The following is a 25,675-nucleotide window of genomic DNA, read 5'->3' on the forward strand; positions in this document are numbered from 1 at the left end:
GGGGTGGCTGGCTTCACCAAGGGGAATGCCCTGAGTTAAGCCCTCAGAGTCTGGAGTATTATCATCCCTTGGTGGCAGGAAAGGGTGACTCCCCATGTGTTTGGTTTCAAGGAAGAACATGTGAGACCCTGAACTGGGTCTGGCAGGTGTCTCCCAGCAGGTGAAATGGATAGTGATGGACATAGGAGCTGTAGTTAGAGTGGACTACAGTTGGTTTACATACACACACAGTCACTGATTGAATGGCAGCATAGTGTGATTGACAGCAAAGCCGTGACATCACTACATAGGTGTAGATGGATGGGGGTCTGTAGGGAGAGGGCTGTTTATGCAGAGTTGGCAGTAGACATTTATATTTAGCTGGTAGAGGAAGAGAAGGGGTCAAACTAGGAAAATAGGGCTGCTGTTTGTCATAATACCTCTCCTCCAACCTCCCACTTAGCCAGGGGTCGAGAGGTGGCACAGGTCATCAGGTGTCTTTTTTTAGGGAGGGGTTATATTTCAAAACCATGTCATTGATGCCCTGAAATGAAGCTGCCACTCTCGGCTCTAGAAGTTTCCCTCATGAGGTACACACAGATGATCTATCGTGGACAGTTTGCCAGGGGGATACTGGGCATTCCTGTGTATGCAACTGTGCACACACACATGTGGTATATGTCTGCGCGCCAGGGGTCGGCTGGCAGTTAAATAAAGCAGCGTGCCAGGAGTGAAGGAATGAGAGAGGGGCAAAAAGGGAGGGAGAGTGAGAGAATGACAGAGAGGAGGAAGAAGAGGGAGGGGCAGAGGAGCAGGAGGGGGGAGACAGATTTATTTCCACAGCTGAGTGCTGCCCCTCTCCTCTTGGTGAGCATCTGAGACAGTCAAGAGTGACAAGAGAAGCAAGGGGAAGAGCGAGGGGAACAAGGGAATAAACTGAGTGCAGGAGGAGGACTGTGGACATGGATGCCCTAGCACTAGAGGCCACCAGCGGTAAAAAGGCGGCTAATGGCGTGGCAGTGGCTGCCCCGCTGCCAGTGCAAGCCCCCGTCAAACGCAAACCTGCTAAAAAAGCTAAAAAGGCTGTTGTTTTCTTTGAGGTGGAGATACTGGATGCCAAGACCAAGGACAAGCTCTGCTTCCTGGACAAGGTGAGAACTTATTTCTTTTGTTTTTTTCATTTATTTAAAACAGGTTTAATTGTCCTTGTGTCTGTATGCTTTGCTAAATTGAACAGGTGCAATATGTCTGGTCCTGTGTTACTGTAAAACACAGACGTGTGTGTATGTGCGTCAGGCGGTTTCTACAACACCGTAGAGCTGCTGTAGCTGTAGCCCTCGCTGTCAGTCAGTGGGTGTGTAACTGCGAGTGTAACTCTCTGTGCTCATGAGAGCCCTTTCACACATATGACACAACACTGCTGGGTTTTGGCACGCACAGGCACAGGAGGTGGACAAAATGTCGTAAACAACTGTACAATTGTCCACACCAGTGGGACAGCCCTGCAACAAATACTGCAACTGTGAAAGTTTCACCTTTCATTGCGACTGTGTTCGAGATTCAACTCCATAGTCATTGTGTGTGTAGACATAACCCACCTTACAATACAAGACATTACAACGCCACCTCAGTTTGTGAATGAGCAGCAGAGAAAACATCTCTATCAAATGTATTTTTTATATAATAATCATGGCATACAATTTGTGAGGATATATCATCATTAATATATGATTCCTGATATTCATAATTTTCCTTTTGTTCAAGCAGCGGGAGATATTTTTGTGAAATTGAAGGTGGCACAACTGTTTTTGTTTTACCACAGCACTTTGGAAAATATGTCCAGAAACTATATCTCTGTATGTGAAGTAATTTTAGGAAAGTATATTATCTCATCACTTCATGTTATCTCATATATTACATTCATTTTGGTGCCAGTCACGCCAAATCTTTGGCTGTGGCCTTCAGCAGCAGGTTTTGGATATCTGGAAGGATATCTCCTTCTGTACATCGTTTACCAGAAACCAACCACAGACCTAGCAACTGGAAAGATTTCTGCTTTTGAAATGTAGCTTGAAGCGTCTGGAAGGAATTTTATATGCTCCAATATGTTTCATTGAGAGGACAAGGACCTGAATATTGACTTAGTTGTTAGCCAGTTTGATATTCTGGCACTTATTAGCATGTTGTTCTTTTTATATTTTGTGAAAACAGAAACAAAAATCTGTTTCCATATTGCATTATCAGTTGTGATAGATGAAGATTTTTGTACTCACTATGGGTGCAGCACAGCTGGAGAGCAGAGCTGAATGGGAAAACAGTGTTTACAGACTAAAATGCAAATGCTATATATTCTGAAAAAAAAAAGTTAAGTCAGAATCAGGGATGTTTATCTTTTACACGCACGCATGCAAAGTATAAGTACATGGCACATGGAATAATGTAAAATAAAAACATGATAATACCTACATCAACGCTTATGTCAAACAACACACACCAGACTTCAGGGGAAAAATAATTCAAATTCATAGTAAATGATCTGGATCTGCCCCAAAATTAGATGGGTGCTTCCCTGCCCTGTTCCCTGTCTTCCCCAAGTTCACTGCAAATCCGCTCAGTACTTTTCACATAATCCTGCTGACAAATAAAGAGATTAAGGAGAAAACATAAGCTCCTTGTCAGAGGTAATGATATTTATTGGTGCGCAAGATGTGTAAAATTGGAGCAAGTGTTATTGTGTAAATCTTTTACTACGTGTTTATGATAATGGAAAATTGAATGATTAGTTTTGTTTTGTTTTTTTGCATTTGCATTATTTTCTATTTTATTTAGTGGCTATATGAATGCAATATGCAGCTTACGTGTAACAGATTTTCTTGATGCGGGAAATTCAACATCACTGGACATCATCACTTCACTTAAAGTTTTTATTTTTTAATAGGTATTTGCAAGGCCAGTGGGATATTGAGTGATGGAGTTGTTGTTGTGTTTATCGGGACTAAAGGATATCACTGTTGTATTAGCCACATGTAATTTGATAGGATGTTTAAGCCTATTGTTTTATCAGGTATATCTAGAGTAAATAGTACTTGGCCTTCACTTTGTTATTTTAGTGTTAGACGGCTTTTATCTGTTAGTGCTCTGCCTGTAAGTCAGTGCTGTTGCATTAGAAGGGTTTAGTGCATTGTTGGTGTGAGGGCTGTTGGTGTATAGAGTTGCATTAGTCAAGTTTACAGTGGTGTTACCAAGGGCTGCTCCTCAAGACCCCAACACATAAGGTGCTATCCTTACTGGATTATAGCCTGTTGTCGGCTTAGCAGAGTTTCCATGGTGATAGCATCTACAATATTAACACCTTTGGAGAGGCCGTTCACAGATATGACAGATATAGATCGGGACCTGGAAAGAGGGCCCTTTGGGGGGACTGGTTTCCTAAAGTAGGCTAACAGAGCTGGGTCAGTACAGTGTTTAAGACAGACTCAGCCATCTCAATACTGAATAAATCCTGTAGAACGACGGGAGGGTGTCAGGGGTCACAGAGAGGTGGTTCCTCAATGATGTCATCCTGCTGAAAATGGCACGTGGTCTTCAGTGGGACGTGACTAGGAGCCAGTTCATGTACAGTGCTACATTTCTTCAGTCTACTGCAGATGGATCATACAGTCTGTGAGGAAAACCACAGAACAACTGAAACTCTTTGGGAGTTCAATTGAAAAGCAATTACAGAATGTAAATCTGTTGATCGGGTTTATAATTTGTTGTTGTTGTGTCATAAAAAAAAAAAAAAAAAAGAACAAATAGTTTCCTTAAATTTCCAGTCTTTTTAAAGATGCCTTGAAAAGTAAAATGTTTTGGGCAATTTTTGCTAACATTAGCACTGAGATCCTATCAGTGCTACAGTCTTCATATTGAACACTTTCATACAGCTGTTTAGTACAGTGCTGGGTATTTAATTACATTCTGTCCAAAAGCTTAGTGCCATCTAACAAAGATGAAACATAAAAACTTTTAACAGTTGAATTTGTCCTTGTGGCTCAAATTCCCGTAGAGTTCAGTGGTATAATGGTTTAACAGTAAATTGCCATTGACTGTTTTGAGTTAAACATTCATGCAGCCTAATACACAAACATGTAGATTTATTAGCTCCTCATAATGACACATTTATGGAATTACTGTATATGCTTTCATAATTTCTTGCTCTTGTGTCACACCTGTGCTGGGACAGTATGATTGCTTTAGGTATAAATTTCAAACAAGCATCTTAGCTCTCCTCATCCAGGCCAGCAGGTAAATATAGACCTTCAGCTAAAATGTTTTGAGAAACCAGTCACTGGAATCATAAATGTCAAAGGCTTGAGAGAAATCAGATGCTGATGCCTGAGCTGCTATAATGATGTCAATGTGCAGCTGATATTGCAGGGTTTGTTTTTATTGTAATGAGGAATTTTCTGGTGCATTGTTTTAGTTAATGAGTTGACAACTATCCGTTTGCATGTATTTCAATTCAGTAACTTGCAGTGCTTTAAAAGATGCACGGTCCATCACTTACAAAATAGCGAAGGAAGGGTTGATCACCTCTTCGCATGTTTTTAAGTTCGTTTTTATAGCCGACTATTTTTAAACTATGATTTTGTTCGTCCATTACTAACAGAGGTGGATAAAGTACACAGCTCCATTACTTGATCGAGTCATTTGCTTTTAAAAATACTTAAGTATTCAAAAGTTGTTAATGCATTGTTGTATTGTTCCACAGTGTATTTACTGAACCTTCCTGTGTGGAGTTTGAATGTTCTCCCTGTGCTGGTTCTCTCCGGGTTCTCCGGCTTCCTCCCCCAGTCCAAAAGTATGGCAACTCTAAAGTGCCCATAGTTTGTCTCTATATGTCAGCCCTGCGATAGACTGGCGACCTGTCCAGGGTGTACCCCGCCCTCGCCCAATGTCAGCTGGGATTGGCTCCAGACCCCCTGCGACCCTATAAGGATAAGTGGTACAGATAATGGATGGATGTAGAAGTTGCAGTTTGGTCGTGGTAAACACAGCAAACATTTAAACGAAAGGAATCTCTCTTTATTTCTAAAGTTTATAACGTGGACTTAAGATATTTTTCTTCAAAGTAACGAATACTTCATAGAAATGTAGTGGAGTCAAAAGTACAATATTTGTGTTTTAAGTGTAGTGGAGTAAAAGTTTTGGAGTTTCCAAAAAAAAAAAAATACTCAAGTAAAGTTCAGTTACTCAAAAAATATACTTAAGTACAATAGTCAAATACTTGGTTACTGTCCACCCCTGAAAAGAGAAGAGTATCAGGGAGGCGTGTAGTGCGTGAGCTGCCTCAACTCAAACAGATAAAGGCGTTTGACTTTAAATCACTGGACTCACCCTCAGTCCAGGGGGATTCACTGCTCCATTATCCCACCTTTAACAGCTGTGTGTGTGTGTCCACATTTGCTTTGCTGTGCTCTTCATGTTTCTGTTGTGTTGTCTCTGTGTTTATATTTGGTGTAGTTGGCAGCCTGGCAGAAGGTCGTGTACTTTAGCTGTTGTTATGTATGGGCGCGCGCGCGTGTGTGTGTGTGTGTGTGTGTGTGTGTGTGTGTGTGTGTGTGTGTGTGTGTGTGTGTATGCATTTGTCGAGGTTCTCTGAAACCCTAATACCAGCTGTTAAACAGCCCACATTCATGGGGTGTGTGGGCACAGCCAGAGCTAAATTTACCCCTAATCACCATCATAAATGGAGAACGGGGTTATCATCTGTACCTTTGTGTTTGTGTGTGTCTGTCTATGCGTGTGTGTCCCTCCACTTATTATTGTGGTGTTATTTGTAGGTCGAGCCAAATGCCACTATTGGGGAGATCAAGTCGATGTTCCACAAGAGCCGTGAGTGCAATCTCTCTACAAACAACTCAAGCCTCATAAATCTCATCTATGATGAAGGAACTCTTCAAAGAGCACATAGAAACACTGACTTTATTTTCTGTCTAAAGATGTGTGTGACGTATTTATCTGTCCTTTTCAGATCCTCAGTGGTACCCAGCCAGACAGTCCATTCGCCTCGACCCCAGTAAGTCAGCTACAGTGTTTATCAGTATAAATAAAGTAAATGAGGAGTGGTTCGCGCTACAATCAGCTCCTAATTTGTTGTAAATCTCAAGAGTGCGTAAGAGTTAATGTGTGTGTTTTTCAGAGGGGAAGTCTCTGAAGGATGAGGATGTTCTGCAGCATCTTCCTGTGGGAACCACGGCAACCTTCTACTTCAGAGACCTGGGAGCCCAGATCAGCTGGGTCACAGTGAGTGCAACACAGAGACGTCCAAATACGGGAAAACGTGTCGTGCTGTCACAGTCAGACACAGTCCTGACTAGCCCACATACATCAGAGTGCGAGTGGGATCAAGCAGAGCTATATTGAGATTTCCCACTGGGTAAAAAGGGAGAAGGGGGCAGAAGTTTCCTCCTGACCCTGAAGTTAATTTGCTGTAGTAAAGTTCACTCTTAAAGTTAAAGTTGTATTAGCTCTGCTGTGAAAAGGAGGCGAGACAGGTAGAGACGCAATAAGCAGAGGGATTTATAAATGTATAATTCTAACACATCAAAGCAGCAGGACACACTAGACTGAGCCAAGGCTCTGACTTACCCTGTCCTACCTTCTTTTTCCAGGTCTTTCTGACAGAGTACACTGGTCCTTTGGTCATCTATCTGATGTTCTACTTCAGGGTTCCCTTCATCTACGCACCCAAATATGACTTTACCACCAGTAAACACTGGGTCGTACAGTGAGTGTCTCCAACACACCTTCACTAACATTTCATATAGTTAGTTAACGGGTTAGTTAGTAAGTAAAAAACTACATTGACTTCAGTATTGTACTTAAATATTTTTCCAGTATGTGTACTTTACTTGGGTATTATTTTTTAACTACACTTAAAGACAAATATTGTGCTTTTGACTCCACTGCATTTCTATGAAGTAGTTACTTTGAAGCAGAGCTTTTTGTCTGGAATGAATTTTCTTTTAGTTTTGAAAATGTGATAGACCATACGCTGTTTTCATCACAGGAGAAAAACCAATCACAGCAAACTATTGGCTAATGGCTATTTCTATTGGCTTTGTAGCATTTTCTACAAGCTTTTTATTCCACAGGTTCTACAGTCAGTCGGCTCATTCAGTGGGTTGATTCAGAGTCGTTAGGTTCAGTAAATACACTGTGGAACAATAAAACAATGTGTTGACAAAAAAAGAACTTTTGAATACTTAAGTATTTTACAGTAAAAGCAAGTACTGCAGTACTTTAACTGAAGTAAAAACTTGACTGACAACTGTCACTTGTATTGGAGAAATATTCGACCGGCAGGATCTGTACTTTGCCTCCAGTAATGGAGCTGTGGACTTTATCCACATCTGTCACCACCAGTGGTTTGGTCACAGCAGGCAAGCATCGCCGCATAAAGTTGAATGTTTCTCAACAAGTCGGAGGAAAAAAAAAGCTATTTGCTTTCTTGGCAAAAGTTAGTTAAAGTTAGGAAATACCCATTTTCCCCAAAATGTCAAACTATCGCTTTAATAGAGCTTTTTTTCATGTCAGCCACCCTAAAAATCGTCTCGCTCTCGGACAATATGATGAAATTGTCGGCGCCTTGTTCTCATTGGCAGGAGGCCACGTGTTTGCATCCTCCTTTTAATTACTGTAGGTGGGCTAATTCAAGTGTTTCTGCCTTTTCCAGTCTCGCCTGTATGTGTCACTCTTTCCACTACGTTAAGAGACTGTTGGAGACGCTGTTTGTCCATCGCTTCTCTCATGGAACAATGCCGTTACGCAACATCTTTAAGGTGAGATACATTCTCCTGCTCAAACTCTTGCCACGCATGAATGTGTCCAAAGATGTGCTGTAGGTTGTGTGGCGTAAAAGGTGAATAATTGATTGTGTATGATCTGAAAAAGTGTATCTCTGCCACCACAAGTAAGTCTCAGTGACAATGGTCCTGTCACGTACTCTGTTTCAGAACTGTACGTACTACTGGGGCTTCGCAGCCTGGATGGCGTATTATATCAACCACCCGTTGTATACACCGCCAAGTGAGTATGCGCCGAACCCACACGTGCAAACACACAACACTCATATACCGTGTTGTCATACCATTGTAACTCCTTCCTTCATCATAACTTATGTTATTTTATCTTGTTGCAGTCTATGGGGAGCAACAGATAAGACTGGCGCTCATCATATTCTTGGTGAGAATCTTTCTGTCCTCAACACTTTGTTCCGTTACGTATCTTGCATCGTTTACGTTGACTGATAAAAATAAACAAACGTCCTTTACGCCATTTAAAAAGTATTTCTACCTCATTAGTTTTCATCTCTTTGTCGATCTTGTCGAGAGTTTTTGCAGATACAGGCCCTGACTTTAACACACGCTCTAATAAAATCACTTGTATGACATTATTAATGTTTTCTTTTCAGTTCTGTCAGATCGGCAACTTTTCCATTCACATTGCTCTTCGGAACCTCCGTCCACCAGGTACGCACACACCTGTCACATCTGTACATCTGTCACACCTGTAACACCTGTCAAACCTGTCACACCTGTACATCTGTCACACCTGTAACACCTGTCAAACCTGTCACACCTGTCACACCTGTACATCTGACTCTCACTCAGACACACAACTGTATAGCTCTGGTCAGAGTGAACGTTAAGCTTATTTTCTGGCATGCCTTTTTCTTCCCCCTTAAAATAAAAATTCCAATGGATATTTGACCAGTTATTTTTAGAAGTCCCTGTGATAAACTCACAGGCCATAGTTAATGATCCATAAATAAAAAACAACTCAATGCAAATCAGTTTATCCAATTATATTTGAGTGCTTTTCAAAAGCCCTTGAAAACATGATTTCACATTTGAAGTGTTTCTCTATAATATTAAATATAGGTCAGATTAAGGTTAATTTAGAATATCATCAGTGGTCAGTATGTTTTACTTTTGATATTCAGCCAAAATGTGAACATTTAAACAAGTGGATGAGTTTAAAAAAAAAAAAAAGATGACATTCCCTTTCCTTTTCTTTCTTCATCCAGGCTCTAAGACCAGGAAGATTCCCTATCCAACCAAGAATCCCTTCACCTGGATCTTCCTGCTGGTCTCCTGCCCCAACTACACCTATGAGGTAACATGCTTTATTCATGACGGGAGCTGATAGTACTTAAGTTTTCAGTGTGAACACAATAATCATTTCTTGAAAATAGAATAGGGAATTGTCGTACATAACAGTAACTGCACGGCTGGAAGACTTCGGAGATGAGTCCACCTGGTTATATTGTCTCGTGTGTAGCTATTTGAACTGTATGTCTTTTTTTTCCTTTGTCTGCCTTGACAAAACACTGAAAGATGAATTCATGTTTTACCTGGGACTGCTGCCCTCTGCTGGTATCAGTCTGTGTCTAACATCCCTCCTCCTGTTGCAGCTGGGCTCCTGGCTTGGCTTCACAGTCATGACGCAGTGCCTGCCGGTGGCTTTCTTCACCTTGGTGGGTTTCATCCAGATGACCGTCTGGGCCAAGGGGAAGCACCGAAGCTACCTGAAGGAGTTCCGCGACTACCCTCCCCTCCGCTCACCAATCCTGCCTTTCATCCTGTAGAGGACTATTTGGCCGCTCTCTAACCCATCCAGCTCTCCCTGGTTGTAGGAGTCAAATATCCTCAACCCTGAGACGACGGTGCACCTCCCCTTTTCCCTCCTCCAAAATCTACACCAGAATTCATTAGATTGACTGACAGAATCTAACACTTTTCCTTTCCTGCCCAACCAGATGTTCTCTCTCCCTTCCTCTCCCGTCTTGTTAAGTGAAAATATAAAACACTTCACTTGCTAATTTTTTTTTTTTTTTTTAACCACAAACACATTCTGATTGATTAACTGGCTTATGTTCATTTGAGCTCCCAGAACAGTTTTCACCTTCAAGCTACCCAGTGTGTACTGCAAGATGTCCAACCACTCTTATGTCTTCTAATACTGTTGTTTGGGGGCTGACTCTGCATCTGGTGAAATTCAGCAAATCTTAAAACTGTTCAGTTTTGATATCCATTACTCTTAGACCATGACCGCATTCAATATTTGTGTGGTGTGATTAAGTAATTTATTAAAAAAAAGGGTAAACAAAAAATGTTGTTGCTTTGCTCAGTTCTGTACAATATTACAAGTGTTTCAAAGACTCGATGCCCTGCCGCTGAAGTTAAAGGATCTTCTTCACAAAGCTTTTGTCAAAGCCAAAATTAATGGAGGTCAGAGTTTTGTACCAAGAGTTATTAGACTCCAACCACTGAGTTATGAGGACGTATAGGAAAAATTGATGAATCTTCATCAACACTCAAAATGGAGGACAATCTATTCTGGGAAAACAATTGTAGTCTGTGCAGGCAGAATTGAATCTTGAACCAGTGAATCAATATAGAACATTTTTATTCGTATTTTATGTTTCTATCTTAACCAAAAACCTATCACTTGGCTTTAGACGTCTGGGCAGAGATAATGAATCTAAAATCTCACTCCCACTTTGTTCAACCAAGGATCAGAGTAACTCCTCATGCAGAGACTGTTAAACTGTATAAACAAAAGTCTTACTTGATGATTCGATAGTATTAAGACCAACGGTGGTGAAGATTAAACAGTATTGTTTATTGTGAACAGCAGCTCATATATACAAAGAAGAAGAATTAGAGGATGTACTGATTATGCAGCTTCAGCCTTGGCCTCGATTCTCTTCTTCCTCAGCTGGAGCCTCCTCTCCCTCTCGTACTCCTTCATACGCATCACATAGCTAGAGGCAGAAAAACACAGGGTTAATGGCTAGCTAATGACAAGTTGGGAGTATATCATGAAATTTTCATAATATTTGATTAAGTTTAAATAATTAAATAGGAAGTTAACGATCTGGAATATTAAGTACTGCTATAAATTACTGGTTATTTAATCTTTGAGATAAAATCTCAGTTCTGACAAAAAAAAGAAAAAAAAAAGTTTCAAGTTTCTTTGAGTTTTCTTGTTGAGTCTTATTTCCGAAAAGGAACATTGGTTACCAAGTTTTCAGAGTCCTGAAGAGACAGAGATCTTTAAGATCTGTTTGGATTGGAAGTCCTTCAAGTGCTCAGAAAAAGAGAAGTCTCAATTTCTACAAATCCCTGACAACTGCGTAACCTACATCAGCTGAGGAAAACTGTGTGATATGATCAAAAGCTCCCGAACAGCTACTAAGTGGACCTAGTGATAAGAGTGTTGTCAATCTTGAAGACATATTGGATTTAGTTATAATGAGGATTTTGGCTTGGCCAGTAGATTTCATTTCAACTTTTTTTTTTTTTTTTTTAGTTAGAATGACAAATAAATGTCTAGGACAGTCAATCCTATTAAACCTAAAAATATGTCTCTGGTGTAAATACTTACTCCTGGTGTTCGCAGTAATCCCAGTCATGTCTCTCGTGCTTGCAGGCCAGGAAGTTGGGCCAGTTGTCCCTCTTACACTTCATGAGTTTTAGGAGATGATGGGCACAGTAGTCCCTCTGCTCCACAGGCAGCTGGGCCAAGTTCATCTGCTCCTGGCTCGCTATCATCTCTGGCAAACGGAAAAACATTTTCAGCCATCTTTCAATGTACAAGTACGTGATATTATTTGGATGGTCATGAGTCTTTCGGATTCACTGAAAACTGTGTGTGTTTGTTTAAATCCTGTCCAGGTAGTGATATAGTCTTCATGATCTATACTAATTTAGAGAGGCACAGTGCCACTGAGACTGGCTTTACTGAACCAATAAAAACCCTTTATTCAACGAAGCTGAATTGTAAATGGTCAATTCTTTGGTTTGAACCCTACATTTTTGAAATGACTCCCCAGATATATTAAATTAAATAATTTATTTGAGGCTTTACATCAGAATCAGAACATGTGCAAATTCCTATAAAATCATAACGGGTTCTGTAAAAGTCTAAGGTAAGTAGTTAACTGGTTAGTGTAGGGCTACAGGATTTGTCTCCAGATAATATCTTAATTTCTCTTAGGTGTTCAGATTTGAATTATGTCTGGTTGACACAATTGAAGAAAGAAATTAAATGGCTGTAACCTTTTGCATTAGCACGTATCTATAAATGCAATGTTGGACTTTTAGTGTGAAAACTGCAACAGAATGTGTTGGGGAAAAATTACATAATTATTAGTCAGATTTCACCTTAAATGCCCTCTGAAATAACTGAGAATGTCAGTTGAACGTTGTCACACTAAAATACAATGATTAGCTTATGATTTGAGGAAAATATCTTGTTACAGGAACACGTTCTCGCATATCTTGGGGAGCTGCAGTAAAAATATAGATAACTGGTAGTCAAAATGCAGCTTCAGCTAGCCAATAACAATATCATTTAGATGTTACTCTACGAATATTTTGCATTTACAAGATTGTGTCGTGTCCAATGGCTGAAATAAGCAGTTAAAGGTAAATATGCAGAGCGGGTTGGCCACAGGTTGACAGCGGCTCTCCTCTAACCCCAGTTAGCTGCTAATTAGCATAAAGCTAGCTCGGCTAACGTTTGACAAGCTAATCTAGCATGGCTAATGCGGACGTTAACTACAAACCAATTTGCAATAAACACATTGTATGATGCAAGGTAGATCTGAACTGGACACTGCGGACAGACCTCTCTCTTTCCGCTCTGCGAAGCCGAACTGCGGGTCGAACTCATACTTCTTCGAAGGGTCCGGCTCGGTGTCCGTCTCGGTAATATACCGTCTGGCCAGGTGAGCTCCCATTGGCACCGCCGACGTTTATACACAGTTAGCTGAAAATAATATGTTCACCTTGCCTGCTAATCTAATGTTTCCAAAGTGTTTCTGCTATCTGCCATTCGGTCACCTCCACAAGCCCCTTGCTTCTACTTCCGCCTCTCGCCGGAAATAAACAGCCGAACGGTGCTTCAGGGGAACATCTTCCCTCTGGACAAATAACAAAGGTTCCGCTGGCAGGTTTCTGTGTCATTTCAACCAACTTAGTGTTCAATAATAATGATAATGAAACAGTTCCGATTCAACTATATTCATTATTCATTATTTTATGAGGTAAAGAAACTTGAACATTTTCTAGAGTTATATGTTGAAAGAACCCCAGACTTTTCAGAAATACAAATTGCTTTTAAAATGTTCAAATATAATCTGGGCCTTAGTTCAATTTCCATTTATTGCATTGGGATGCATTATATACAACCTACCATTGGCAAACAAAACAGAGACTATCTACATTACTAAAACCAAAAGGGATATGTGGGAAAAATGTTTTTGTGTAATTTCCGTGAACTGTTTCATGTGGATCATTGTTGAGGATCTGACTTAATTATTTCAGTTAATATTATGTGTACATGGTGCATATCCCTAAATACATTTGTGTTTCTCAAACAGGCCTTTTTAACAGCAGACATTTTGACTTGTCATGGCAGGAAAAGGGTTTTACTAAAAACATTAACAATGGTTTCTATTCAAGAGTCTCGATATGCAATGAAAGTGTGACAGTGAGGCAGCATGTACAATACCAGGATCCTGAAACTGAAGCAGCTAAATGGAAACTATCATATCCACCCTCAGTGTAATTTCACAGTACTTTAAACTGCACTAGTAAGTGATACGTGTGCAAAAACAACATATATTCCATGGATTTCAAAACAAACCCCGGGGGAGTGATCATAAAGCTATACAAATAAATTTATTTATTGCATATCAAACTCACACATACACACAACTTACATAATTTTCAGTTTGCTAACAGATTACAGTGTGTGGTAACCCAAAGCATTTATGTTATTATGGTTGACATATTTATTGTTTTATCTTAGTGCCAAGTGTTTTGGTTTTTACTTTGAAACTCAAAATTATAGAATTTATTTGATTTATCATTCGATTCATGTTATTATGCATTTATTTATTTATTTTTATTATTATTATTATTATTATATTTCTTTTTGCGTTGCTGTTTCCTTTTTTTTTTTCTTTTTGCCATTTCCACCTCTTTTTATTTATCTGTGTCCCTCCACTCAAGGAAGCCAAGCAGAGTAGTGAGAGAGGAAAACACTGTGCCGCTCTATGAGTTTCTTCACTGATAGAGGTCATCATTGCCTTCTTCTCTGTACAGATTTGGCCTTCCTGACCCAGGGCCAGACCCCTGACCTCCAGACCGTGCACCAGTAGCAGAAGGGAACCTATAGGTGAAGAAAAGAATAAGGAGTAAATTAAAACAAGGTCCATTACTACATTTTCTGTTGTGACACATGAATGTACTGTTATGTGTGGGTGTGGGTGTGGGTGTGTATGTACCTGAAGTTTCCGAAACCTCGGCTCTGCTGCAGAGTTTGAGCAAACATCTCATATTTGCGGATGTCATTGTCACTGACAGAGCGACGGGCAAATCGCATTGCCTCTTCAAAGTGGTCCTTTCTGATCTCAGGGACTGGATCAAAGTCCTCATCCTGAACACAGATAGAAACATCATGAGGACTACAGTAGGAAACAATATGCACTGTGTGTGCGTGTGTGTGTTCGTGTGTGTTCCCAGTCCAAAGGCTGAACGTTCCAAAACACACAGCCGCCCTTTAGGGAACTTTTTATCTTCCACAGTCTCTTTCTGTACCGAGCACACATAGCCCGGCACTGATTTGACGAGTGGAGCATGTGTGTGTGTTCATTAATGTCAGAGAGAGCCCATTAGCAATCCCTTGGTTAATACAGTAAATATGGCGTAAATAAGTAATTATGCAGTGTAGCAGCAGTAGCAGCTTGACAGTCTGACCATGGGGATGCCTGGTCTGTTCTGCCTCTGACGCTCAGCCTTGATCTCAGCCTCGATGGCCTCACGGATGGCAAGCTTACAAGCCCGCTGGCAGATCTCTGTCAGGTCAGCTCCAGAGAAACCCTCTGTGATGTCAGACAGGTACTCCAGATCCACGTCCTACAAGAAGGAGAGAAAGCAGGTGCAGAAGGAAAGAGAGATAGAGAAACTGATGTGTTGTGAAAATACAAAATCTAGAAATACTATTCTTTGTGTATGTGTTTGCTCCCCAGTTTAAAAACTTTTTATCCAAGGGGTAAAATAAGAATCTATTTACTCATGCAAAGTTCTTTTCTCAGAGAACTTGGGTTATAGTAACCAAATGCTTTGTAGTTTTAGTATTTCCTTAAAGTAAGACATGATATTTTTTCCCACATCAGCTTAAATTACTATTTCTTCTATCTACTCTTATGTAAATGAGGAAGTTACTGTACAAAAAAATCTGTCTTTGTATGAGTGTGTAACTAACTCGTGCAACAGGAGATTTCCGTAGGTTGGCGTTTAGGATGGAGGTGCGAGACGGTTTGTCCGGGAGCGGGATGTAGATGAGCTGGTCCAAACGGCCCGGCCGCAGGATGGCTGAGTCTATGATGTCAGGTCTGGTGTGACCAAAATGAGAAATAAGTAAACGGGTGAAAATGCAGACATTGGGGGGGGGGGCATCCACATGCACGCACCTGTTTGTGGCGCCAATGATGAAAACGTTCTTTTTGTCAGACATGCCATCCATCTCTGTGAGTATCTGGTTGATGACTCTGTCGGCTGCACCACCTGCATCACCAGCGCTGCCTCCTCTGGATTTGGCAATGGAGTCTAACTCGTCGAAAAACAAGATGCAGGGGGCTGCCTGTCTGGCCTGTAGGCAGAGAAGAGGCCAGGAGGTCAGAAGGATTACTGTCAAGGCTGACCCAAGTGATATGCAAACTAAGTGGCTGCTTAGGGCTCCCATGGCCACAAGGGGGGGCCCCCAAGAGCGCACTAGGACCATCCCCCATTCTAGCACCCATAACTGCCAAATATAATAACAATGTTTGGGCTCTTAAGCAGCTCTGCTCAAGCAGTGCAACAAATAGATGCTAGTAGTAGTGTTGATAATGCTACTGTATTTGGCTTGGAAACTGTTTGGTAGTTTTAATAGGCTATTTATTTATTTCAAAGGCTAAAACCATTTTCATTAGTCATTATCATGCCTTACTATACTATGACATTTTTTAAATTTTTATGCCTATGGATTACTATATTATGTTTTTATGATTTACTATATTATGACATTTTATTTTTTCACATTTTTATGTCTTACTATACTATGACGTTTTTTGATCTTTTTGTGCCTTACTTTACAATGATTTTGTTATGGGGGTAACATGGTGGTACAGCGGTTACAAGTGTTTCCTCAAACCTACAAAGTTATGGGTTTGAATCCTGGGTGTGGGGCCTTTCTGTGTGGAGTTTTCCTGTTCTCCCGACATGGGTTCTGCAATCCAAAGTCATTAGGATATTTTCATGCGTTAATATACTATGACTTTTTTTGAGATTTTTATGCATACTATGATATACTATGATGTTTAAGGCCCATTCTATTGAGTCTTGTTGGGGTTTAATAATATCTGTGAAGTATTTTATATTGAATAAATTTGCCTCCTGCTTCTCATATTAAAGCAGACATATTCCCCAGTGTTGGAAAGAATCCTCTCCCAATTCTTTCCATCAAATGTACCTTCCAGGTTTTTTCCCCATATCATCCTAAGATTATTATGCCAGTTATTATTTACAGAGGGACATATCTTTAGATATCCATTTAGATGTTTTACGAAACATTGTTGGTAGTTGTACATAGCACTCTATTGGATTTCTATCCTGATAGAAATCAACCTTCCCTTTAATACAGTGTCTAAACTGTGAATAAGTGGCCCTCCCCTTCCAAATTGAATTTTCCCCTCATTCTGCTATAAGAAAGGAAACTGTCCTCTTCCATATAGATGCATATTATAATGGATAATGTGAAATCACACATTTCTTAAGTACTTCCTGCCACACTGTCTTTGAATGCGCCAGAATGGGATTCACAATATTATTTTTCTCCTTTAATATCGACTGTGCAAGAGCCTCAATAGGTTTAAAAAGGAGAAGTGAGTTCCTGTCCAATCAGGATCCAATCCAAATCAGTGTCCGTTCTTCCCCATACCTATGATGCTTTTATTTTCTATTTGTATGCCTCACTATAGTATGATGTTTGTATGACTTTGTGATTGGGTAACACGGTTGTACAGTGGTTAGACCCGTTGCCTCAAACTAACAGGGTTGTGGGTTTGAATCCCAGGCATGGGGCCTTTCTGTGTGGACTTTGCATTTTCTCTCTATGACTACATGGGTTCACTCTGCTCTGGCTACCTCCTGCAATCCAAAGACATGCACATTAGTTTAATTACTATACTATTGTGATGTGAGTGATGTTACCATATGTCTCATTTATAAGAGGATATATTATTATTGTTATTTTTTCACTCCTTACCCTGCTCTCACCTTATCAAAGACATCTCTGACATTGGCCTCTGATTCTCCAAACCACATGGTGAGCATCTCAGGTCCTTTGATGGAGACAAAGTTTGCCTGGCACTCATTGGCAATGGCCTTAGCCAGAAGGGTTTTCCCACAGCCTGGAGGGCCGTAGAACAACACTCCACGAGACGGGGTCATCCCAAACTTCAGGAACTTTTCCGGATACTCGACGGGGTACTGAGGAGAGCAAGATGAAGATCGATGGATTATCGATGGGCTTGTGTTTGTTGGTATAAACTGTGTCTGCTGGCATGAGTGTGTGTGTTTCTTCCACCTGAACAAGCTCTTGCAGTTCTTTCTTGACCTCGTCCAGTCCTCCGACGTCCTCCCAGCTGACCTGAGGCACCTCTGCAACGGTCTCTCTCAGAGCTGATGGGTTGCTCTGACTCAGAGCCCACTGATGGAAGGAAAGGAGAAGAATCTCACTTTGTTTACTCATTCATTAACAAGCATTCATTTCTGGCTTTTATTGTGAGGTTACAAATAACAAGCTGTACATCTGTTCTTTTAGGGAATTTCTATATACAAACAGGATTGTGTATATATGTGTGTGTGTGTGTGTGTGTGTGTGTGTGTGTGTGTGTGTACTTGGAAGTCATCCATGGTGACAGCCAATGAGTTGAGCAGGTCAGCATCAATAGTTTCGTCCTCCAGGTCTATGAGGGTCATCTTCTTGCGGATGGCTTGCAGAGCAGCTTCTGAGCAAAGAGCAGCCAGGTCAGCGCCTACATGGCCGTGGGTCTCTGTGGCGATCTGAAATATGTTGAATTGCTCAGGGGCACACATCCATATAAAGACTGATGCCAGCAGACAGCGGTGTATTTGCTGAATGTATAGCATCTTAGTTTAAAGCTCCTTTTTTTTTTTCAACCCTAACACTGAAATTACACATTTAGATGGGTCAACTGAATCTGTCACTGGTAGACGTTCATGTGAACATGAATATTTATTGATCAGATTCTCATATTTATGCCAAACAGAAGTCTCAATCCCCATCTTGCCTTTTCTCAACAAGTTTTATTTTCTCTAAGTTACATTATAATGCTTACTGTCAAGGTAAAGGTTACAGAAATCCAGAGGACTTTTGTCAATGTAATTAAAGGTCTTGTGAGTATCTCATGCAAAATAAAGTTTTACTTTAGTTTAATTCACTATGGGGAGAAAAATCCCTATTTTAAATGGATTTGCAGCACTTTTATCTCCTCACAGTCAAAGTGAATGTGGAAAAAAGCAGCAGGTAAAATCTTCTTATATGGATTCAAGTGGAAAAATTGTCATACAATAAGAGTCTGATGCCAAATGTTCATGTTCTGTAACATGAGAATATTAGATAACACCTTACTGACACCAGTCTTAAATCCAAAGATATTCAGTTTACTGTCACACCAACAAAAGCAGCAAAGAAGCAAAGAATTAAGAAAGTGGAACAATGTAATGTTTGGCATTTTTGCTTGCAAAGGTGACTTAAAAAAGTTAGTTGATTATTATTATTAAGAGTTTGTCAATCAACTATGTTTCTTTAAGCTTTAATTTCCAATTTGATCAGTGTTTTTTGTGTGTGTTGGCCTGGGCTGCTGCACTCTCTCACCCTCTCCAGGTCGACGCCGTCAGCCAGCTTCATGTTTTTGGTGTGGATCTGCAGGATCTCCAGTCTGCCAGTCGAATCTGGGATTCCAATGTCAATCTCCCGGTCGAACCTGCCTGGAGAGAGATATCACCATATTAGTGAATGTTTGTTTGGTTCTCTCTCTCTGTGTGTGTGTGTGTGTGTGTGTGTGTGTGTGTGTAGCTTTGTCTGTCCTGACCAAAGCGTCTCAAAGCAGGGTCCACGCTGTTAGGTCGGTTTGTTGCTGCCATGACAACCACATGAGCTCTTTGCTTTAGGCCATCCATCAGGGTCAGGAGCTGGGACACTATACGCCTCTCCACTTCACCGTGGGTCTACACGCACACGCGCGCACACACACACACGCGCGCACACACACACACACACACACAAATGTCAACACTTTCTTTTTTTCCTTTACTTGCCTGATTTCAGAGAAATGAAACAAGCATAACTAGCACTTGATTGTCCAGATGTGACACAGAGTTCTTCTTAACTCATCCCTTGTTGTTTACCTTCTCTCTCTTGGGAGCGATGGCATCTAGCTCATCAATAAAGATGATGGCTGGAGCATTTTTCTCTGCCTCCTCAAACGCCTTTCTTAAGTTACTCTCTGACTCTCCCGCCAGCTTACTCATGATCTCAGGACCTTGTCACACAACAATGCACAACAGGTAAGACACATTTTCTCCAACACACATATTTATAGGAAAAACAATAAGTAAATTACAATTTCCAATAAGACTAGTAATTCTGCATACTTTATTTTGAAAAAAATGTCACTTCGCCAGAGCAGCCCATTTCTCCATCTTTCCCTTTCTACAAATGGTCTCACTGTGTCACTGTGAAGAAAGCCTCACCATTGATGAGGAAGAAGAAGGCACCAGTTTCGTTGGCTACAGCTCGGGCCACCAGGGTCTTCCCTGTGCCTGCAGGACCATACAGCAGGATGCCTCTGGGAGGCTGACAGAGGGGAGTGACAAACACACTCAGTCGTGAAAAGAGAAATGTCTAATGTTAGAAAGGGAAGAAGCTGATTTATGGGTGGATAGTGTTGGGGTTTGTGTGTGTGTGTGTGTGTGTGTGTGTGTGTGTGTGTGTGTGTGTGTGTGTGTATGACACCTTAACCCCTATAGCCTTGAAAAGACCCGGGTGCCTGAGAGGAAGTTCCACCATCTCTTTGATTTGTGCCAGCTGCTTCCGACAGCCTCCAATGTCGTCGTAGCCGATGTCATTGAGGCTCTCCTCCTCGTCCTGTCACAGGGCAGAATGGAGGACTCAGATGAGGTGGACTCTCTGTCATTAATATGATTTGACAGGTTGCTTATGCTAATCAGGGTACATGAAACTTTGATAAAGTTTTTGCAGCATTCGTATTGTAGAGTAAAGGCCGGGATACACTTGAAAATAAAACAACAGAGTTTACATGTCGTGTTGTCTGGCCACAGCTGAGGGAAAAAGTGTCCATAGTTGTTCTGAATAGCCACACTCGAAGCGCAGAGTGAAAAGCCAACCATAGAGAGAGATCATCATTCAAAATGGGAATATCAGTGGTCATTTTTTCTTAACAATCTTGCCTTGATGGCATTGATAAACTGAAAAAGTGAGAAATTTGATTGTAAACGGGATTTTTTAAACAGTAGCATGGGTCCAAAATCAGCCTACAATCTAGCCTCCACACACCTGGAGTATTGCTGCATGAAGTGGGTGTGCTTCTTTCTAAAACATACAAAAATAGTTGGACATGACCCGAGTCATGCTACCAAGGCTGTAAAAAAACTATTCTATTATAAACCATTCCAACTTCATTTTCAATATATGGAGTTACACTAGAGAAATGACAAAAATAAGTGTACTACTGAAAAGCCTACATTATACACTGTACTATGGATGAGGAAGAAGTGACTGAATTCAAGTGTAAAATCAGTTTTTTGTCTGATGATAAGCAACAAACAATAAACGAACAAATCCTTGGACAAAGCTCCTTGTTCAAATTGATGGCATTGTCTTCCTTGCTGCAGCCTTGCTGATACCATATTTCATTTTCCTGCTAGTATTACACAAAATTGTGTAAAATGTTTTGTATTGATGCTTCAATGAAGATGATGTGGCGGTAAAAGGGAATTCTTCCTGGTCCTTCTGCCAAGTGGCCACTGAATGTTAATACACACTGATACATCGCGAACCGCAGGCTCATAAATCTCTCACAGACCTCTCTTTTGATCGGTTCTCCCTCACAGTATATGACAGTGTCTGGGGCAACGATGCAGTGGGGGCTGGGGTCTGTCTCCACCACCTTGAACTCCACCGCCCGCATGCTCCCCCTCACCAGGAAGATGTCACCTGACAGCACAGATGACAAGTAACTACATACAGGAGCGTTTGGATGAGTTCAGGCTGCTGTTGCTGTGATGACATGGTTGCCATGTTATGAACAGAGCTCTTTAATAGATGAAGAATCAGAGGTGTTGCGGTACCTTTGTGTACGGGCCGGTAAGCCTCCAGAAAGTACGGTTTGAGGAAAACCTCAAAGAGGCTCCCAGTCAGGCCCTCAATGGTATCATCTATTGGCAGGACATGGATCTTTTTGCCATACTTGATATCAGGGCAGGCATGGATACTGTGATCACACACACACACACACACACACACACACACACACACACACACACACACACATCAGCAGGTGACCATGGATTACTCCCGATCATTTCATATGGTGTTCTCAAAACCCCACATCTTAATCAGGTGCGAGAGCTACCTGATGACATCACCAAGCCGGACACGCAGGTTGCTGCGCGTCACACGATTCAACCGGATCCGTTCATCTCCACAGGTGTCATCAGTCAGGACGATACACACCGTCTGACGTTGTTTCCGCCCTCTCAACACCACTGTGTCCCCCCTGAAGAGCTGCAGCTCCTCTGTCTTATTCTGGTGGGGAAAACGCACAAGTCTAAGACCAAATACATGCTTGCCTTTGGTGTATATTTACACTTCACACACACCTGTGACAAGCTGACAATGCTGCTGTCCTCACTGAGAACTTCATCCACAATGAGTCTGTTTGGCCTGTGTTTCTGCTTCAGGATGGCAGTGGAGAAATCTTCTCCCTTTGGGCTTCCAAACAAGAGGCACATTAAGACTCTCTCACATACAAGCGCTGCACTCGTAGCTCTAGTTTCCTCATGTGACACTGAGCTGTATTTAGACTCTCTATTGCTCTGCACATAGCAACTATATGAGTGTACAGATATGTGGAAATTCCTTATTAATTAATCAGTAGTTTTAAGTTTAATGTAAAATACAGTGTTTCAAATCTTTTTTTTTTTTTAATAATATATAATAATTCCACATGCAGTAACACCAGTTACATGACACAAATATGCTCTGGATAATGTATGTCAATACTACAATAATAAAGTATAACATGTTCAAATATGCATCAGTCGCCCACACATACTGTACATATGCAGCTGTCTCACTCACTCTGCTCCTCCTGAGCCTGGCATGACTGCTGTCCTTTGTTTCGTCAAATTTCAATCTTCAATTTTTCACACTCAAGGTTCACTCCCTCACTGCTTTCTTTAGTTGTTTACTGTGGTATATTCGGGGAGCTGATCTTGTATGAAGTGATTTCTGTTCTGATCAGTGCCAAAGGTTTCAGATTCAACCTGATCTGATCTGCCCTGGTGTGGTTTTGGTCTTCCCGAAGGCCCAGACGTTCACAGCAGAGAGTCTCAGTGTTTTCTTTTCCCTTTGTTGCCTTGAACCACCATGTTTGTGAGAGCTGCAGCCTGTCTGTTTATCAGTGGAGATATTAATATGCCTCCCTGTCTTATTTGTAACCCCATCATGTGCATGCACACACTTTCATTCTCACACGCACACAGAGATCCCAGGCAAGCACTTACCTTGGAGACCGTCCCAGGACAGATATAGCATGTTATTCCCTCCTCCCTCTGCTCCTAACCAGCAAATGCAAGCACAAGCACCTAGCTGGTCTTGGCGAACACTTCCCGACTTGGTGTGAAATATTTATGGGTCAAAATAAATGCTGCATGGAGCCTATTTTCCAAAACAGCAGACTTACAGTCATACAGTCTTACATTCATTTTCTGGATAAGTCCTTGCATGGTCTTTCCCCCTTCGACACTTGTCATCGTGACTGAAGGGAGCTGCTGTTGCAACCCAACTGCTTTAAACCACTGGTGTATTCCCTCCCTCACACACACACACACACACACACACACACACACACACACACACACACACACATACATATGCAGGTTTATGTCTGCAACACACATATACACACAGCCCTCACATAAGCACAAACACACACAGGCATAGTATACACTTTCACAACATGTAAAGAAGAACTGCAACAACTGAGCATTCACACACTGTGGTGTTTTAATTTAAACTTTTATTACTAAAACTGTCCTTACAGCAGGAGATAACAGGAGACAAGCAACAAGGGCGTACTGTACATCCCCTTGTGAGACTCGAACACAGCTGTCCTCTCCTACAGATTTTAACAAATGAGAATGACGTGATGTGAACAGTGGCAACAAACACTGTAACATACACCTTTCACCAACTGTAATGTGTTCTGCGAAAAAGAAAGTGAAAGTAAAAGGGGGGTGGGGGGTAGAGGAGGTTTGAATGCACAAAGAAAATGCTGATTTAAAGGTTAGTGTGTGGAGAATGGACTGAAAACATTCACAAAATGAAACCAATATGCTTAAAACATTTTAAAAAATATAACAAAAAAACTGTTAATTTGCGACGCAAAACCAGGAATGTATGCTGTTACAGTGCAGGTAGGAATGAGTTGTGTGACATTTTGACAGCATTTGGTTTAAGGTTAGACCAGTAAAAACACTTCAAAAATGCTGGTGGTATGAGATTAGTTTGATTGACTGACTCAGCTTTACCCTGCAATAACATCTTTCAGTTAGATAAAGTTATTCCAATAATTTACAAATGGCTAATGTATTTAATGGAGTATGTTTCAATATATTTACACATTCATTTTACTATATATAGTTTAGATTTGATTGTTCTGCTGATTTCAGTTGAGTTAGCTGGTGCGTTTGATCAACATTTCTGCAGTCTACTCTGGAGCCGGTTTCACAAAGATATTTTAGACTGGTCTGTGGTGTCATTCCGTCTTAATTTTGCTCTTAGATTAATCTAATGTGGGTTGCACCTCCTGAACTACTGCTTACATAGAGATTAGCTAATTGTTACTCTTTACACCCAGTAACTGACAAACTGTTGTGTAGCTAACTGCGGCGACAAAGCTAGCGTTGGCTTGCTAAATACGATCCATTTGGTGTAAAAATTAGAGATAAAATGAAATATGGTCGTCAAATCTGCCCTGAAACGTCATCAGTGCTCTTCAATAACAACGTAAATGCCAAAATTTTAAATAACATTTCACAAAAAATAACACAACATATGTCAAATTATGAAAATGCTATTATATGAGTAAATAACATCAGTTAGTTTAGCATAATCAGATATTTCCCCCTCATTCTAAACTGTATGAAGACTACTTACTCTGAAATACATATTTCTCCAAGTAGTTAAAACTGTAATTTTTGCCAATTGTGCAATCATAAAATCCTCCAGTGACTTCCTGTTTACATAGTTCATTGTTCTTGATTGGACAGTGCTATAGCAACAGTTTCTGTTTCAGTCTCCTAGCAACTAATTTACACATTACTAAGGTCTTAACTAGCTAAGACCTTTCTTAACTTTTAATGGTGCCACTCGATTTAGTAAACTACCTAAGTAATACCTAAGTAAGACTTCAAGTTCAAAACAATGGATTTATGAAGAGCTGGTGCACAAACCTGATCAAATTAGCAGAAGTCCAGAGTCCTGCCGCATTAAGAAGACACAGCATCTCAGCTGTGCTACAGGTCTGCGCTGCACTGCCATTTTATTCTAACGGCGGCTCTTGTATTGTTACACTGATCACTGTATTTTCCCATATTCTTGTGATCATTGAATTCTTCCAGAAGGCAAATGTTTTCTGCTGAAGGGAACGGAGCTGAGTGATTGGATGTGGTTGCTCAGTCAGCCATGTGTTAGTTTGAAAAAAAAAAAAAAAACAAGTTGTAATTTACCCACAGTTCATAGCAAATTAGTTCTACTTAAGATAGTCAAGAAATGGACAGCTTTGTGCAAGAGATAAATTTAGGAGCACATGAAGTCTAAGCCACAGTCAAAGTCTGTCTTTGTGAAACCGGACCCTGATCTGGTGAGGCGTAGGTCGGAGAACATCATGGCTAGTTCATATTTGAAAATATTATGAGCATGTCTATGTCCTAAATTAAGCGACACAAAATCAACCACCTGCTGATCTACGAGCTGACAAGATCCGACAACCTCTCAAACATCTAGGGGGAATTATCAGCTTATTGCTTTGACCAACCACCGTTTGTGAAAGGTCGTGAAGCCTGGAGCAGATTTTATCTTCAAGTAAAGGACTACTATGATGGGTCAGCAGAAGTTAAACAGAATCCCAACCATCCACTCCAGTTCCTGGGAATGTATTAGATCCGGTCAACTTCTAAAGTGTTACTGTTCAATCCATCATGCTCTGTCTATGTATATATCGACAAACACCCACCCACAGCAAGAAACCTCTGCATCCCAGCCCCCC

General features: G+C 40.9%; 3 protein-coding genes across 4 annotated transcripts in view; 1 reads left to right on the top strand and 2 right to left on the bottom strand.

The window, feature by feature from the left end:
• The window catches only part of tecrb (trans-2,3-enoyl-CoA reductase b), a 12,796-nt gene extending 2,661 nt beyond the window's left edge, over positions 1–10,135 (top strand). Inside the window, exons 2-12 of one of the 2 annotated variants that reach the window (XM_023420615.2) lie at positions 1,080–1,130; positions 5,802–5,853; positions 5,993–6,037; positions 6,161–6,264; positions 6,633–6,748; positions 7,697–7,802; positions 7,977–8,049; positions 8,162–8,205; positions 8,435–8,492; positions 9,050–9,138; positions 9,437–10,135. In XM_023420615.2, coding sequence (XP_023276383.1) covers positions 1,080–1,130; positions 5,802–5,853; positions 5,993–6,037; positions 6,161–6,264; positions 6,633–6,748; positions 7,697–7,802; positions 7,977–8,049; positions 8,162–8,205; positions 8,435–8,492; positions 9,050–9,138; positions 9,437–9,610 — 912 coding nt within the window. In that variant the 3' untranslated portion in view covers positions 9,611–10,135. Of the gene's footprint in view, positions 1–833; positions 1,131–5,801; positions 5,854–5,992; positions 6,038–6,160; positions 6,265–6,632; positions 6,749–7,696; positions 7,803–7,976; positions 8,050–8,161; positions 8,206–8,434; positions 8,493–9,049; positions 9,139–9,436 lie in introns of those variants that run through there. The other variant, XM_023420614.2, reaches the window with a different exon arrangement.
• Positions 10,136–10,626: 491 nt separating this feature from the next.
• Positions 10,627–12,916, bottom strand: ndufb7 (NADH:ubiquinone oxidoreductase subunit B7). The gene is made up of 3 exons (XM_023420621.2): positions 12,658–12,916; positions 11,413–11,581; positions 10,627–10,789 (listed from the first exon to the last, which is right to left on the bottom strand). The coding sequence occupies exons 1-3, from the start codon at positions 12,767–12,769 to the stop codon at positions 10,702–10,704; spliced, it is 369 nt and encodes a 122-aa protein (XP_023276389.1). The 5' UTR covers positions 12,770–12,916; the 3' UTR covers positions 10,627–10,701.
• Positions 12,917–13,693: 777 nt separating this feature from the next.
• Positions 13,694–22,831, bottom strand: LOC111665541 (transitional endoplasmic reticulum ATPase). The gene is made up of 18 exons (XM_023420587.2): positions 22,486–22,831; positions 22,005–22,116; positions 21,758–21,930; positions 21,474–21,616; positions 21,209–21,339; positions 20,119–20,250; positions 19,857–19,959; positions 19,512–19,645; positions 19,196–19,331; positions 18,979–19,091; positions 17,979–18,143; positions 17,665–17,787; positions 17,355–17,567; positions 15,509–15,687; positions 15,301–15,430; positions 14,793–14,951; positions 14,321–14,472; positions 13,694–14,205 (listed from the first exon to the last, which is right to left on the bottom strand). Exons 1-18 carry the CDS (start codon positions 22,506–22,508, stop codon positions 14,100–14,102), a joined length of 2,427 nt encoding a protein of 808 aa, XP_023276355.1. The 5' UTR covers positions 22,509–22,831; the 3' UTR covers positions 13,694–14,099.
• Positions 22,832–25,675: the final 2,844 nt, after the last annotated feature.

Source organism: Seriola lalandi, unplaced genomic scaffold, assembly GCF_002814215.2.
Source record: "Seriola lalandi dorsalis isolate HSWRI2012SDOR001 ecotype SW California unplaced genomic scaffold, Sedor1 jcf7180002054654, whole genome shotgun sequence".
Lineage (NCBI taxonomy): Eukaryota > Metazoa > Chordata > Actinopteri > Carangiformes > Carangidae > Seriola > Seriola lalandi.